At 47.3% G+C, this 15,620-nt stretch overlaps 1 protein-coding gene across 4 annotated transcripts; it reads left to right on the plus strand.

Moving 5' to 3' along the window:
* The first annotated feature begins 126 nt into the window (after positions 1 to 126).
* On the plus strand, positions 127 to 4,244 carry SNRPD3 (small nuclear ribonucleoprotein D3 polypeptide). 4 transcript variants are annotated; one of them, XM_075515911.1, is made up of 4 exons: positions 127 to 368; positions 1,129 to 1,278; positions 2,016 to 2,208; positions 3,079 to 4,244. In XM_075515911.1, exons 2-4 carry the CDS (start codon positions 1,153 to 1,155, stop codon positions 3,138 to 3,140), a joined length of 381 nt encoding a protein of 126 aa, XP_075372026.1. In that variant the 5' UTR covers positions 127 to 368; positions 1,129 to 1,152; the 3' UTR covers positions 3,141 to 4,244. The 4 variants fall into 4 exon arrangements, with proteins under 4 accessions (XP_075372026.1, XP_075372027.1, XP_075372028.1 ...); XM_075515912.1 differs by having other exon boundaries at positions 366 to 404; XM_075515913.1 differs by lacking the exon at positions 127 to 368 and adding an exon at positions 446 to 714.
* The last annotated feature ends 11,376 nt before the right edge of the window (positions 4,245 to 15,620 follow it).

The following is a 15,620-nucleotide window of genomic DNA, read 5'->3' on the forward strand; positions in this document are numbered from 1 at the left end:
CGGCGGCGGGCGGCTGTGTCGGCGGGCAGGGGCAGGGGCAGGGGCAGGGGCAGGGGCATGGGCGTGAAGCGGCGGGCGGGGGGCGCGGGGCCGAGGGCCGGGGCGCGACCTGAGGCGGGCGGGGGAGCGCGCGGCGCGCCGGTAGCCAGCCCTGCCCCCGGGGCGGGGGAACGCCGGCGGGACGGGGCTGCCCCCGGCCGGCGGGACAAGACTGCGGCGGAACCGTGGTGCCAAGGCAAGGCGGCCCGGCGGCCCCGGGCGCCCTGGCGGTGGCGGGGCGGGAAGGAGAGGGGCCGGGCCCCTCCCGCCGCCGCCTTCCGGTTCCGGCGCGCGGTGCACGGCGGGAAGCTGGAGGAGGCCATTAGGGGGTGAGCGCGGGTCCGGGCTGAGGCGGTTGGCGGGCGGTGAGCGGCGGCGGAGCCGGCCCCGAGCGGGGTCCCGGGCGTCCCCAGGAGCGGCAGGGCCCTCCTCGCTCTCCGGGCGCTGTGGGGGAGCATCCGAGCTGCGCCGCATCCCCTGGGGCCTGTGGGCTCCTTCGGGCGCCCGGGCCTGAGGGGGTGAAGCCGCGGTGGGGCGGCCGCCGGCCTGCGCAGGCCTGGGGGTTTCTGCTCGGCCTCTCGGGGGTGGGCCTCCCCGCCGGGCCCGGGCCCTCTTCTGCCCCGGGGCAGGGCTGAGCCTGCGGGCTTCAAGCGAAGGAGGGTCGCCAGGGCAGCGGTGTGTGCGTGTGGTGTGGGCTGGGCTCCCGCGTGGCAGAGCCTGTTGCTTGGGTGATGTGGGCTGCGAGCGTGGCTGTGCTACCCGCAGGTCCAGCTTAGCTCGTAGGCGGTCGGGCTGGCTGTACCGTCATGGAATGCACCTGGGGCTATACAAGCGGTCCGTTATCTGGTACTTACAAGTGAATTTCCTAGGTCAGAAGAGACCTGGAAAAGGCTTAATTTTGCCCATCTTTTAAGCCTTTTCTTCCCATGGGCATCTTTCTAGAGAAGTTTTATTAATGTATCATCAAAGCATATGGTGTGTTTGGGCAAGAGAGAAAATCAGCGCTTTACACTGGGAAAGATCGTGGATTGTGTAGGTAAAATGCAGTCGACAACTGTCTTTGTCATTATGTCTCTTTTCTTGTCTCAGGTGTAGAGCCACAGCGCTGCAAACATGTCGATTGGAGTGCCAATTAAAGTCTTGCACGAGGCTGAAGGCCATATCGTGACATGTGAGACCAATACAGGAGAAGTCTACCGAGGCAAACTTATTGAAGCTGAAGACAACATGAATTGTCAGGTATACCTGCTTCAGAAGGATGGAGGGAAGGCTATCTGTTCTGTGCCTGGAAAGGCTGATAGCTGGCTTATTGGCAGCTTGATTAAGAGACCGTCACTTTTAGTCTTAGGATAAAGAAGATGGTACTGCTGCATGTATGTTGTCTTGCCGTAGTGAAATAGATTCAGGATTACTGAGCACTCCAAAGAGACCAAAGCTTATTCTTTCCAGTTTTAGAGTTGGATTGGGCATTCCTGTCAATAATATCAGGGTTCTTAAGATTCTGTTCTGTGAATGGTGTTTCTGCTGGAGTTCTTTATTTAAAGCCACTAAGTGTAAGAACAAACAAATCTTGATTTAAGAAATTGAAGCTTTTTTTAATGCATGTTCCTTTGGTCAGCTAAGGAGGGCTTAATTTTGATTGACTTTAGGCAAGTCATTGTTGAAATCAAAATCCTTCCTTAATAGTTAGGACTAGAACAGCTTTATTAAAACTGATTCAATATGAGAAAACAAAACTAACAAAGCTGATAAAACTAATTCGCAAACTGGGGAGAAAGCAAAAGTCCTGGGCCTGCTTGAATAGTAGCAGGCATAGGAGTATGGTCCTGGATGCCTTGTGTCACAGCTGCAGTTGAGAAAGCGACTTGGAAAATCTGTGGTACTTGAATCCTGGCTATATATTCTGCAGGCAAGAGAAATAGGAATCCAGAACTGTGTTAGAGGCCTCTGAGCACTGACTGGTCTTTACTTTCCAGATGTCCAACATAACAGTGACATACAGAGATGGACGAGTGGCACAGCTTGAACAGGTGTACATCAGAGGTAGCAAGATACGGTTTCTCATTTTACCAGACATGCTGAAGAACGCTCCTATGCTAAAGAGCATGAAGAATAAAAACCAGGGTTCTGGAGCTGGGCGAGGAAAAGCAGCTATTCTCAAAGCTCAAGGTGCGTACAATTTGTTCATGGTCCTCCCCCCCCCCCCCTCCCCATTTTGCTGTAGAAGAACTGGAAAACGGTCATCTCTATCACTGAGGAAACATAAGCTGTAAGAAACTGAAAGATGACTGGTTCATACATTGTTTTTCTCTATATTTCATCTTATGGTGGGAGTCAAGACGTAAACTGCCCAATTACCTGAATGTGTAATATTGATGCTACAATAATTTAGATATAGTGAGCAGCCTCGTTAAACGGAGGCTTTATATAAAACTTTGTCTTCTGTTTTCCAGTGGTTGTGGCCACTAGCTGTTTGGAATACTTGGGGAAGCATTCAGGTGTTCTTGTTAAGCTTTTGTAGAAAAACAAATTCAGATATTAAGATGGTACTTAAACTACTGGGAAGCTGTAATTATTAGCCATTCTGTAGTTCACTCTCATTTGTACCTTTCTCAGGGGAACAATCTAGTTATAACAAGATTGAGTAACAATCATGGGCCACAAAGTCCTTGGTGAACTTTAGCAAATGCAGTAGGGTTATGTGGAGTAGTAACATCTCCTGAAATGTACTGAGTTCTGTTGCAAAACCTTGGAAGAGTGTGGGGTTTTAAATCTCTTGGGCTATACAAATTTGTGTGTCAGCTTAGAAGGAACACAAAGTGTATGAGCATTCACTGCATCTGCTCTAAGTAGCAAGACTCTGTAACCATTAGTTCTGGTTCTCACAGAAAACTTTTTGCTTTCTGAACTTCATATAGCCTCGTTTCCTTGCTTCTAAGCAAGAGACTTTGAGTGTTTTTTATGTTTTGCTTGTCAGTTGTTGAGATAAATACGCAGTTATGTCAAATTCATGTCATCTCTGATGTTTTGTTTCTTCAGTGGCTGCAAGAGGAAGAGGCCGTGGTATGGGCCGTGGCAACATCTTCCAGAAGCGAAGATAATTTTGGTCTTGACCAACATGCTTTTTTTTATTAGGGGGTATTAACTTGGCTACATGTGTATTGGTATCAGTTTTGTTTAATAAATGCTTCTGACAAAAACTTGTCTGCTCTTACGTGACAGGACTCCTCTTGGGCAAGTACACTGTAGGTTGATTTCAAACTTAAAATAGCTTTGTCTGGAAAATATCTAGATTTGACTACTTTTGTATTTGTGTGATGCATTGACTTTTAAAGATCATAGTGTTGCCTTTTTCTTGTTTAGTCCTGTTGTCATTCATTCTCTGAAGAATTAGAAGGCATTTTTGATGAAGAATTTTTAAACAGTACGTTTTAAAGTCATATTAGCAGCTGCATTTATGGAAAATACAGCAAAACAGAGGCAGCTTCCTGTGAGAAGCAAAGCACTATGTTAATTTGCTTTATATGGACCTACAATAGATAGAGGTCCATCTTCAGATCTGTACATTGAGCTTGTATTCTTGCATTTCTTATTTTTGTCTTTGGATACAGGGAGAATTTTTCATTAGGAAGACACAACTTTCATAGCCTGAGTCTATATTTGCAGTGAAAAATTCTGTTCTAACTCTCTTAGTAGTTTTTCCCTCTGCCTGGGAAAAGACGACAATATAAAATAGGCATTTTCAAGGATAAATTTGAAGTGTTTTGTAAATTTGAAAGGTAGTGCAAGTGTATGGGGAAAGTCTTATAAATGGTTATCCATTACATACAAGTCGAGACAAATGCTAATCTTCTGAACAAAACTTAGGATCAACTTCAGCTTTTGGTCTTAACGTCTTTCCACAGTCATATAGATCATCAGCTGATCTGCAGGAAGCCAAATGTAGTTTAACTAGTTTATTTTGCTAGAAGTATAGTGTGGTTGTTCTTACTGACTTAAATGGTTGAACTGTTTAATTGTAACACTTCTGTACCTAATCACATACTTACTTACAATCAATTATCAGTCTCTACATGTACAAAATAGCTAGTCTTGCTTTTCTGCTCTGATGCTGTGAAGACTCTCCCTTGTGTGCAGACATGAAAGTTGAACTAATGTATTAATTTGTTGATTTGTCTGTAAATAAAGCTGTATTTGGTCTCACATCACTAGAAAAACCCTGCTACATGTTCTTCTGGGTAGAAATGATCCTAAATATTTGCATTAGAAACCTCCTTAAAACATGTTTAAGATACACCTGAGCTTAATTATAAAAACATCATAGTGCCATCTTATGCCTAGAGTGAGGAACTTGTCCAAAAGACAAGACAGTTTTCACAAAGCCCTGCTTCAAAACATGGTATGTGAGTCGTTCATATAGCAGTAATGCTTTCCTGAAGACAATATTTCTAACTTAAAATGAGAAATTTGGGGCTTTAGCAATGACATTAAACACTTCCTTGTGGAAATGTGTCATTTGTGAAATCGACTCACTCAGAAGAGCTTTGTGACTGATACCAGTTGATCAGGTCATTTCCCTGAGTGTATCTGCGTAAGATGCAGGCAAGTAAAACTGCACTGTTCTATATGCAAACTACAACCTTTCTAATCCCTAGCAGTAACAGCTGTTTGTACTGTTTGGAATTCTTTAATAGTCAGTTTGGGTGTAGCTCTTACTGTAGGAGAGAAGGCATATTTTCACAGAATTTCCTCCCCATGCTGAAGTAAAGGCTTCTGAATTACAAGACTAGTTTGAGAAAGACCATCTTAAAATCAACATGAAGCTGAAGGCCATTTTGAGTCTTTATACTAGATGCCCACTGAGACTGATGCTTTTTAACATGCAAAGGAGAAAAGAATTCTCTCCTGTTGCTGTACCATGAGCTTCATGGTAAGAACTGAACTGTCTGCTTGTAGTATCCCATGCTTATGCCTGGAATCCATCTCTGGAAATGGGTTGGTAGGTAAGAACAGATAATTCTGTTGACATCCACTGGCTTTGCTTGTTGCTCTATGGTGGTATACAAGATGTCCACATCCCTACTAGGTAGTAGTGTGGCTATTTGAAATAGATGTCTTTTTTTTGCAGTCTGTTAACTGGGTTTTAGTGCTTTTAATAAATCAAGCTTGTGATGGTGTTGCTAATCAAGTTGGATTTTTTGTACAATGGAGTTACAGTACTGTCAACAGGCAGAACAGGAATGGCAAGATACACGATTGCTTTCTGTATAACTTGAGTAAAGCATCTGCTGCAAGACTTTATAGGATGCTTCTTCAGCAGATAGGACTGCCTTCTCTTCCAAAGCAAACACCTAATAGAAACCCGAGATTAATTAGTGCAACAATTACTTGCCATAAATATAAACTCGTATAGGATGGAGTGTGTGTGTGTGTGTGTGTGTGTTGAAGGATGGCAAGCTGTTCTGCTTCATGGGTGTTGTCCTGGCCGTGGGTAATGTACAGTGAGTGACAAAGGAAGTTACCGTTACCGGGTTCAGTAACAGGAGAGACAAGAGGCGTACTCACAGTTCGAGCAAAGAGAAATTACTTTGCCTGAACTCCTTTGGGTCTGGTGTCTTATGGGGTCTCCCTGTAACCTCTCAGGGAAACTAACAGTGAGGATTGCCACATCTTTTTTTGCCAGGACTATCTGGTACTTCCCAGCCCTCAAAGCTCTGCTTCCTTTTTCTGTAAAGCCTCCAAAAGAACTATTAATATGTGGAAAAGGAAAAAAGCCACAGATGGGGGACTTGACTAAAAGTATTTTTTTGGAAGAGATGCAACATTTTGGCAAGGCTGCAAACCTGGCCCATTGGCTTTGCATCTCACTGTTTCCTTCTGACTGTTAAATAGCATGTAGCCTATTCTGAAGGTTAGATGCTAGCTTCTTTTGCAGAGGGCAGAGAGAAATGGCACCGCATTTTGACCACAGGCAGCTACTAGAATGGCAAGGGCTTTGAAACACCAAGGGGAACCCGAAAGGGTATAATGGTTAAATGCTATTTAAGCAAATTAAAGCTGCCTGGCAGTAGCAGGTTTGTTGGGGATTGTTTCCCCTAATGACAATGGGCTTACCTTTTCTACTGTTTTTTAAAGCTCCTGTTCCTCCTTCCTGTGCAACGCCAAACTTCTGTTCTCTCCACTGAGATCTCTTCTCTTCTCTGAAACAGCTGATGTGGCATTCAGCAGCACTGAGGGCAGGGGGACAAATAGGAGTTTCAGAAAGAAACAATACGCACCCCCCACCCCCCGTAGGTCCGACTGACAGAACAAACTCTGCAATGTATCTGCTTTAAGAATTTTCTACCCCTTCTGATGTTTCTCACCCTCTGTATTTGTGACTGTCCACTGAGCACACAGCAATGAAACTTTTTTTTAAAACTTTTTTTTCCAACCAGTGGTGCCTTAGCTTTTAAGCTTTATTTAAAACATGTAGCATCTCTAATCCACATCAGCTTTGAAGAAGATACTGGATTTTGCATAAACGAAAGGCTTTGCACGGTGAATTCAGGTTGAGGCTGAGCCTAGGATGAACTGTTTACCCTTTTCAGAAAGATGCTGTGAATTAGTGTTGAAAAGTTTGAAGTTTCACATTGGTAGGAATTTAAGCCCCGGCCAAGGCAAACATATCACTTAGCAATTTCTGACTAGACTAACTGATACGCTAGTTTGTTACAGGCTGCTTTGAAGATCCTACGTGCGATGTGTGTATTATCCTTACTTACAGCGTGATAAATCAAAATTTCCTTCTAACAACTGATGTCTCATCCACTAGATGGCTCTGTCGGTAAGAGAATGAAATGCAAGAAACCAGAACCCTCTGGAAGGAAAAAATGCAAGAAACGTGACTTCTGCTGTAAAATCCATGAACTCAGTGCTATTACAAACTCTAGCATGAAAATACTCAGCTTATTTTCTTTCCTCTTCAGTGTTCCCAGAGTGCTGGCTGCATACGCACCCCGGTTATTCCGGCGGTTGCTTGATGCTGTGCGCTCCCCTGGTGCTTGGCTAGTTGGGCATGTGCGCTTAGGTAGGTCGTGCAGATTCCTCCGGCTCAGCAACTTAAGCCATCTGTTTCTCTGGGACGGAGGATACTATGGAGAGATACAGCTGTCTGTTTTTAACATCTGCCCTTATTTATCACCTTTTTTTTTCATCACAGATTGTAGCATTTCTTTTCGTTCTTTGCCATTGCTTTGTGTGGGGGCTCGTAAACCTCTTCCTGTTCAGCGGGTTCAGGGCTCACCATGGCTTCCTGCTTCTGGCAGAGAGAGACAAGCTTTGACATGAACTTGCCCCTTTCATATCATTAGTGTAGATGCCTTTGAAGTACTTCTGTGGGACAGAGAAGCGACGCTGCAGCCATGCAAAATGATGCGTGGAGAAGTGCACGTAGAAATTCACCCGGTCTTCCTGAGTCAAAACCGAGGTTGTGCTCTGGTACAAAAACAGAAGAGAGACCCTGGTGACGGCAGAGAAGAGTTAAATGGTTGGAGAACGTATCACTTGAAAAACTTGCTTTGCACAGAACTGTAGGAGTTTTCCTCACTGACCAGGTGCTTTCATCCCATACCTGTGCAGTTCTGCTCTCCAGGCGTGTCTAACTTATACTTGATCCTAAAGCTGTACTTTTCTGTAGTTCATTTTCCAAGGGTGCTCTGCAAAATATCGGTCTGCGAGGTATTGCGTTATGACTGAGAGAGACTGAGAAAGGAAGCTGTGTAGATGAGATAAGCGGCAAGCTATGGTGTCTCTTCTCTGAGACATGCCACATGTAAAAGCCCTGTTCTCCAGGGTAACAGAACTTGGTTTATACCAACTCTTAAACTGCGGGAGAGGCAGCAGCCTCTTAATCTCTGCCAATGAAAGGCAGAAGTAAAGGGATGTGGCCCCCAGATCTCCCCTGCCCTCCAGAAAACTCTTCTAGAAGGGCAGAATGGAGTGGAAAATGTGACTTTCTGGTGCTGGTGGTCAGGATAACTGTCCACTGTGTATCTCACTACTTAAGCTTCACAGTGAGCTCTCATTTAAAGTAGAGGTGTCCTATTTCCTCTTGCCAGTAAAATATGAGCAAGGATGGAAGGCTGACATCCCAGTGGAGTAATGATTTGGTAAGGCAGCAAAGGGTAGAATTCTGAGGTCTACAAGAAAGCGTCAATGATTTGGTTGCTTATTTCTCAGCCACGGGTCAAAATGCAGGAAGGGTTCTCCCAGGGTTCTTTGATGTTTCCATCCTGAAAGAGGCAAAAATTTAGATCTGGACTTGCACCTTATTGCAGCTAAGCCGATTTCAGACAATAAGACCTGGTCTTCCTCCTCTCACATTAGATAAAGCTAACTTTATGGGAACCTCCTGCCTTCAATGTTTTTGGGGAGGAAATACGGATACACCATGTTTAAAGCATGGTCCAGAATAGCCTTGAAACAAATGCTGATATGGGCAGTGTCCTGCAGATTACTTTGCAAGTAAGATGATACTGTTCTCCACCTCCTCATCCCCCCAGGGACAGATCACGCCTGCGGAGAGAAGAGCTACCATACGACTACAGCATGCTGGTGCCTGCAGTAGCCAAAGCAGTGCTTGTCTGCAAGCACCGTCCCTGATCGAGTTGCATTTTAACTGGTCCAGATGTCCTCTTGTTGCCTGGTCCTGTAATAATAGTTCTTGATGGTGTCAAGAGTACTTTGGAGGTAATGAATAAGGAAGTGCCACCGTCCTCTGCTCATGCGAACTGTTCCTCAAAGACTAGGGTGTGGGATTATCTAACTCAGTGTGGAGGCTGGCATTAGTGTGCAGTATGACCAGTAGGTTCGGGGTGTTTTTACTCCACCCAATTCAGACATTTAATGAGAAAAGTATTTTGGTTTTGTGTGTGAATTGGTTGTTCCTAGCAGACAGGCTATTATTCCTGGCACATGACCAGTCATTGCATAAGCAAGTATTGTGCAGCCCTCTGCTGCTCAGCAGAGACTATCGGAGTCTATGAAAAGTGGAGATTTTCCAGTATCATTAATTCAGGGGAGAATGTTGAAGCTCTGGCAAAGAAACAGTTTGTATCCAGAAGATGTGTAGTTATGCTGGGAGAAATGAAAAGAATGGCAGAAAAACACTATTGTTCTTTTGTTTAGTGGACTACTTGCAGCGAACATTTAATTTGTTCTTCATTTTCCCCTGCCCAGGGACTTAAAATCTGTTGTCTGCTTGGGGGTTTGCCCTATTTCCAGCTCAGTGGGGAGATGCTAGTACATCTACTCCAGAGCAAACCACTGCTTGTTGTGAGGCAAAACTTCCCACATTTTGTCCCACATTGCCTAAAATGTCAACAGGGAGTGGGACAGAGCACGCAGCGGGAATATCAACAGCACTGGGCTGGTGATGCAAAGGGAAGGCAATGGGAATGCCTGAATTTGCAGGGAGACGGTGTGTTATATGGAACCGTCCCTTTAGCTTGTTCATGGCGCTGTGCTGTAAAGTGTCTGACTGCTGCTGTCATTTGCTTTCCTTTACAAAACTGTTACAGGCTATAAAGACGTTTTCACCTGGCATTTCACAAAGGGAGACGGAGACCGAGCCATGAAGAGGTTCGGACCAGGATTTGAAGACAGATTTGGGCTCACAACTCCTGCTGAAACCAATGAGCTAGGCACCTAAGTACTTTTCATTACTTGTCCTTAAGTGACTGGCATAGCAGTGTCCCTGGATCAGGGACAAAGTCTCCAGAGGCCCGGAGAGTGCTCTAACTGCTGGATCATCCTAGAAGTGATGGTCTCTGAGCATTACCTCCTGCATCAGTCTCCTGATGAACAGTAAGCCACTTCATGGCGGCTTATTGGAGTGGATACTTCTTAGGGTATACAGGCTGCTTTGCTGGAAGTCCCTCAGTGGCCTCTGCAAAAGTGCAGCTTTGTTGTTTCTGTTACAGCTGGTTTGTACCCTCCTTTCTGATTTCTCTGCTCTCCTGCAACAAACATCAATCCTCCTTCTTAGGCAATTCCAGTAAGGCCTGCTGAATCTGTGCTATTTATTTTCATCCTCCTTCCTTAATTCCTCCCTTAATTTCATCCTTAAAGGACACAAACTCATGTTCCCTTCTGGAGAATAAGAGAATGTCACCTGTAAGTTTCTAGCAGCTGCAGGTGCTATCCTGCTGTGGATTCCTGTGCTTCTGGCAAACATGTTTACTCACTATAGGTAAAAGTGAAAAACGTCTTTAAGGAGAAGCGCTTTCAGGGAAAGACATGAGGCTGTGAATCGGAGAAGAGGTTACAGTCTCTGCCTCTGTTCTGGAGGTTTATAGGTAAGTTGCTTGACAAGATGGTCATACTACTTTCCTTGCAAGGGTATGGGGAAGAGAAATCACTGATCAAATGATCTTGGTTACTGTGGTAAGAACACCTTGCAAATCACTCTGCCCAGGTGCCACCAAAGCTGCTGATTAGAGGATAAGGCTTATTTATAATCCTCCTTTCAGGAGACTTGGTTCTGTTTTCAGGGTAGAAGCCTCTCCGCCCCGCTTGGCAGAAGAGAACAGACCTCTGCAACACAAACGTGCATTGGCTTTGTATTCCAATGTTGACTGTGTCGAGTGCAATTTACGTCTAGAAATAACAAAGAAGATACTTGTTGTCTAAAAGTAGGAGCTGTCAAGGTTGTTGCTTTTGGGCTTTTTGGGGAGAGGGGGTGAGTTTTGGGGGAGGTTGGCAGTATTTAGCCCACATTAGAGACACGAGTCAGGCCACAACTGTTGTGAACCCACAGCCTCGAAGCGGTTTTGGAGTACTGCAGCTGACGGCCCTCAGCAGCCACGCTGTGAAGCTGAGAATGTGATAATGCATAGACCGATGTGATGGCATTTTAGGTTGCTTATTGATGCCTTTACAGTCTTCTAAAATCTCAAGTAAACTGCAGGGTGAATAGGGTTTTTTTTCCCCTGACATAATATCCAGCTGAGAAACAGAACTGAAGTGTGGAGATTTTTACCCTCCTATAACAAAAAAGGTGTTGCTGTTTCTTGCTTCACAATTGAATGAGCTCCTTGCTTCATAAGTCTCATGTCTCTGGAACAGCTCCACAGCAAGCCTTTTTTTGCAAAGCTCAGTCGTTAGCCAATATTGTTCCTCTTTGAAGAATACTATATAAAAGTGCACATCAGAGACCTCTTCAGAACCAGAGAGGAGTGCGTCATTTTGCCTGCAGTGTTGTTCACCTCTTGCTTTTGAGAGCACTTTGGGTACAGCAGTAGGGAGTGCCATGGTTTGGGAAAAGGAGTGAATGCACACAGAGGAAATGTTGCTTCTTCCTTTCCTCTGGGTATGTGTTAGGATGTGCTGTCATTGTTTTGTCTTTTCACTACAACTTTTTATCCAGTTAATGAGCCAAATTTAACATGGAGAAAGTGGATGAGGCTCTAGGGAACTCATTAGAGGCTTTTCATGTCAGCATTTGACTCCAATGAAGTCTAATCCTAAACCTACGCAGAGATTTATACCGTGGGACGTGCTGAAGCTTCTGGCTAGAGACTGTTGGGAGGGTCCAAGCAGCAGCCCTCACTTTCCCTCTGCAGCCCCATTTGAGCCTTGCTTTTAGCGTGTGTTTCAACTATCTCTTCTTGGAACATGATCCTGTCCTTCGGCTGAAACTGATGCTATGGGACACACCGATCCCCCAGTCTAAGGGTTACACTGGGGATAATTCTAGCAGCAGCCCTAGCTTTATTTTGATACTCCGATCCCCAATCCTACCTTATACCTTGGCTGTCTCTCTCTGAACCCCAGCCCCAGTGATGGTTCCAGTTGTTTTACCTAGTGGGGGTCTCGCTGGACAGGCGCAGGGCACCCACCCAGCCACCCCCTCGCTGCCCCCTCCTCAACAGGGCAGGGAGAGAAAATAAGACAGAAAAATGCTCGTGAGTCAAGATAAGGACAGGGAGACCACTTACCCATTACTGTCACGGACAAAACAGGCTTGGCTTGGGGAGATTGCCAGTTAAAATAGGGGGTTTGCCAGTTAAAATTGGTTCGGATAGTGAGAAACAAAGACAAATTAAAACAACACCTTCCCACCCTCACCTTCTCCCCAGGCTGTTTCACTCCATCCCCGACTCCTCTACCTCCCCTTCCCAGCGGTGCAGGGGCATGGGGAACGGGGGGAGGAGGTAGAGGAGTCCATAACAGATCGTGTCTGCTGCTCCTTCCTCCTCACGCTGTTCCCCTGCTCCAGCGTGGGGCCTTCCCACGGGTCGCAGTTCCATCAGGGCCGTCCCCCTGCTCCACCGTGGCCACCCCACGGGCTGCGGGGCACTCTGCTCTGCTGCCTGGAGCACCTCTTCTTCCTCCTCCTGCTCCTCCACTGGCCTTGGCATTGCAGAGCTGTTTCTCACACTTTTTTTCCTCACCCCCTCACTGCCGTGTGGCGTTTTGCCCTTTCTTAAATACGCTTTCCCAGAGGTGCCACCAGCTTCAGCTCGGCAGCCCGGACCTCTCCTCACAGAAGCCCTGCAGCCCCACTGCCAGCCCCTGGGCACGGGCACCCAGCGCAGCGCGAGCTGGACACACCTCAAAAAGATGTTCTGGTGGATGCATCCTGCTGTCCCTGCTTGTAGGAGACGAGTGACCGCCCAGCTCCAGAGCAGCTGTCCCAGGGTGGCAAAATGCCTTCTCTCCTATGGGACAGCTGAGGTTAGTGGTTAGGGATGGCGTTTTGCTGGCTTGGCTTAATTTCTGCTTAGTGAGCGACAGCGGGAACGGCAGGTAGGAGCCAGGCATTGCCTGCCTTCCTCCTGCTTTGAAGAGGGTCCTTCTGCGTGTTACCACAAGGCAGTCTCTGTTGTGGTCTTCTGAAAACAGCCGAAGTCTGGAAAGTCAGTGAGCACCGCTGATGTAGAGGCAACTCAGTGAGCTAATAATATTGCTAAGGGACAGAAACAGCACAGGCATCAGCAGTGCAAAAACTGAGGGGATGCTGCCGCCTTTTCTGCTCCTGACCTTTCAGTTCAGAAGGTGGCAAACCAGCTGGCCGCTCCTCTTGTCCTCGAGCTGTTAGCCGTGGGGAGGCAGGAGGCTCGGGGGCTGCCAGTGACGGGCTGGCACAGGCGCAGGGCAGTCCTCCCTGAAATACTCACTGGAGCTGAGGGACGGGCCAGTGCAGGGCTGAGACCCAGGCAAGGGGACCTTACAGCTGGAGACCCTCTGGGCTGGTGCCTTTGAGTATCTGGTTGCATGTCAAAGCTGTTCCTTTGGTGCCCTCCATTTCACTCTCTTTCAGTTGCAGTTTCTGAAAAACTAAAACCCCCCAAAACTGCTGCTAAAATGAGCAGTTTGGTTCTGACCTATTCAGTTATTTGGTTGCAGCAGAGTTCGGACAAAGGTGCACACGTCAAACTGTTGGCTCTGCAAACCAAAAGATTTCAGGGGATCAAGAGCAAAGCTCTGCTCAGAAGTCTGACATGGAGACCCAAAGGCAGCTGCTGCTGCTAGTCTGGGAAAGTGCCTTTTTCCCGTTTCCTGTGCCGTGTTTGTGCTTGATGAGACCCCATGTGTTTCGGGGGAGTTACACAGGTTGAATAAGGCCCATGTAGTTGTTCGATAGCTTTCCAAATGCTTCCCATCACTGTATCCCACCTGGGGCAGATTGCCTCAAAAATGGACTGGGAGGAATAATCCTCCCAGAAGTGGCGGGACTGGCTGATCAGTAAGCAGCGAAGTATCTCTCCTCCAGCCTGGTGACACGCCCTGCACGCAAACTGGATAAACCTGACGCTGTAGAAAGAAACATCAGTGTTTTTGTGGTTCACTCGCTTTTGACGCAGTTTGGATGCAGCAGGGGGAGTGCTGGGCTTTGGGGAAAGGAGTAAATGCGTGTGGGAAAAAAGCTGGCTTTCCTCTCCACTCTTCTCCTGGGGAAGAGTTTCTGCGTGGTTATTGTGTTTTGTGGCTATTCTGGTTTTGAATCGGCATCACTGAACTGGAATACTATCAAGTCGGAGAGGAACAGAAGAGATTCATAATCGAGTACTTAGTGTCTCAAAGTAGATCAAGATGCGGTCATGGCTTCCCGGGGCGCTGGCCTCCGCTAAGAGTGTTCCGGTCTATTTTGTTTTGTGAACTACCTCTTGGCAGCCTGAAGCCAGCTATTGCATCTATTTCAAGAGCGCTTGTTTAATGCCAGTAAACTGCAAAACAGATTCTCTTGTCCATTGATAACCGTCCCCAGCTGCTCGGCGTTGGGGTGGCCGGGCTTTCTGCCAGCTGCCCGCGGAGGCTGTTGTACCTCCGCCGCGCTGTCAAGGCAGCGCAGCGATAAGAGTTCGCGTTGAGACGCCGTCGCCTCTTCTGAGCTGTGAAACACACGTGACCTGGTGGTGGACAGAGTGATCTCTGAAGGCAAATGTTTAATCCTCTCTTGTTTGCTTTCTTAAGAGGAAACGTTTTCTCTTTTGGCATCTTTCTCAGCAGCTGTCCGCTAAGGAGCCTGTCAGCCTGCCCCAAACAGCGCAAACCCCTTTATCTTCCAAGTGCCTGTGATGAGGAATGAGTTACGAGTTGAAAAAAGAGCCTTGGCAGTGCAGAAGAGAAGGGCCTTGACAGGTTTTGAAGTGTGTGAAATAAAAATAGATCAGACAAGCCTGCGCTTCCAGCTGCTTTTTGCATCCTTCCCTCAACAAAATGATTACCAGTTATTTAGACGGAGTCACGGGAATGAGGGGGGCGTGCGGCGGCCCCGTGCTAAGCGTATTGCTCCCTGGAGCATGCTGAGATGGTTACCCCGGGCTTTGTGGTCAGAGGCTGAGGTAAAATAAAGGACGGAGGAGTGAGGAAGGTGGTGTTCAGTTAGGTGGGGAGGGAACAAGTGCACTTCTTCGAGGGGAGACCTCATCGCTCTCTTCAACTACCTGAAAGGAGGCTGTAGAGAGGTGGGGGTCGGTCTCTTCTCCCAGGTAACAAGCGATAGGACAAGAGGAAACAGCCCCAAGTTGTGCCAGGGGAGGTTTAGACTGGATATTAGGAAATTTTTCTTCACTGAAAGGGTTATCAAGCACTGGAACAGGCTGCCCAGGGAAGTGGTTGAGTCGCCATCCCTGGAGGTATTTAAAGGACGTTTGGATGAGGTGCTTAGGGACATGGTGTAGTGGTGGGCTGGGCAGTGTTAGGTTTATGGTTGGACTCGATGATCTTAAAGGTCTTTCCCAACCTATATGATTCTGTGATTCTGTGATTCTGTTTGAGTAACTGAAAAGGTCTGGCCTGTTCCTTCTTCCCTCTGCTATCTGGCACCCACGGCTTCGTCACCTGTGGTGCTGCTCAGCATCCCCACGTGTGTGCCGGGCGTTGCGGGCCGGCTCTGCCAGAGCTCTCCGCTGCCTGCCCGACCCCGGGCAGAGCCCGGGCAGAGCCCAGCTGGCCGTGCTCACCAGCACCTTCAGTGAGGTGCTGCCGGTGGAGCGTGCAAGAGGGTGTGCAGCGCCAGGCGGGAAGCTGCCGGCTCCTAATTGAGGGATTGATGGAGACGGGAGTTCGCTGTCTCATGCCCTGCCGCTACGTGG

The sequence above is a fragment of the Mycteria americana genome, chromosome 13, assembly GCF_035582795.1.
Source record: "Mycteria americana isolate JAX WOST 10 ecotype Jacksonville Zoo and Gardens chromosome 13, USCA_MyAme_1.0, whole genome shotgun sequence".
In the NCBI taxonomy this organism is placed as follows: domain Eukaryota; kingdom Metazoa; phylum Chordata; class Aves; order Ciconiiformes; family Ciconiidae; genus Mycteria; species Mycteria americana.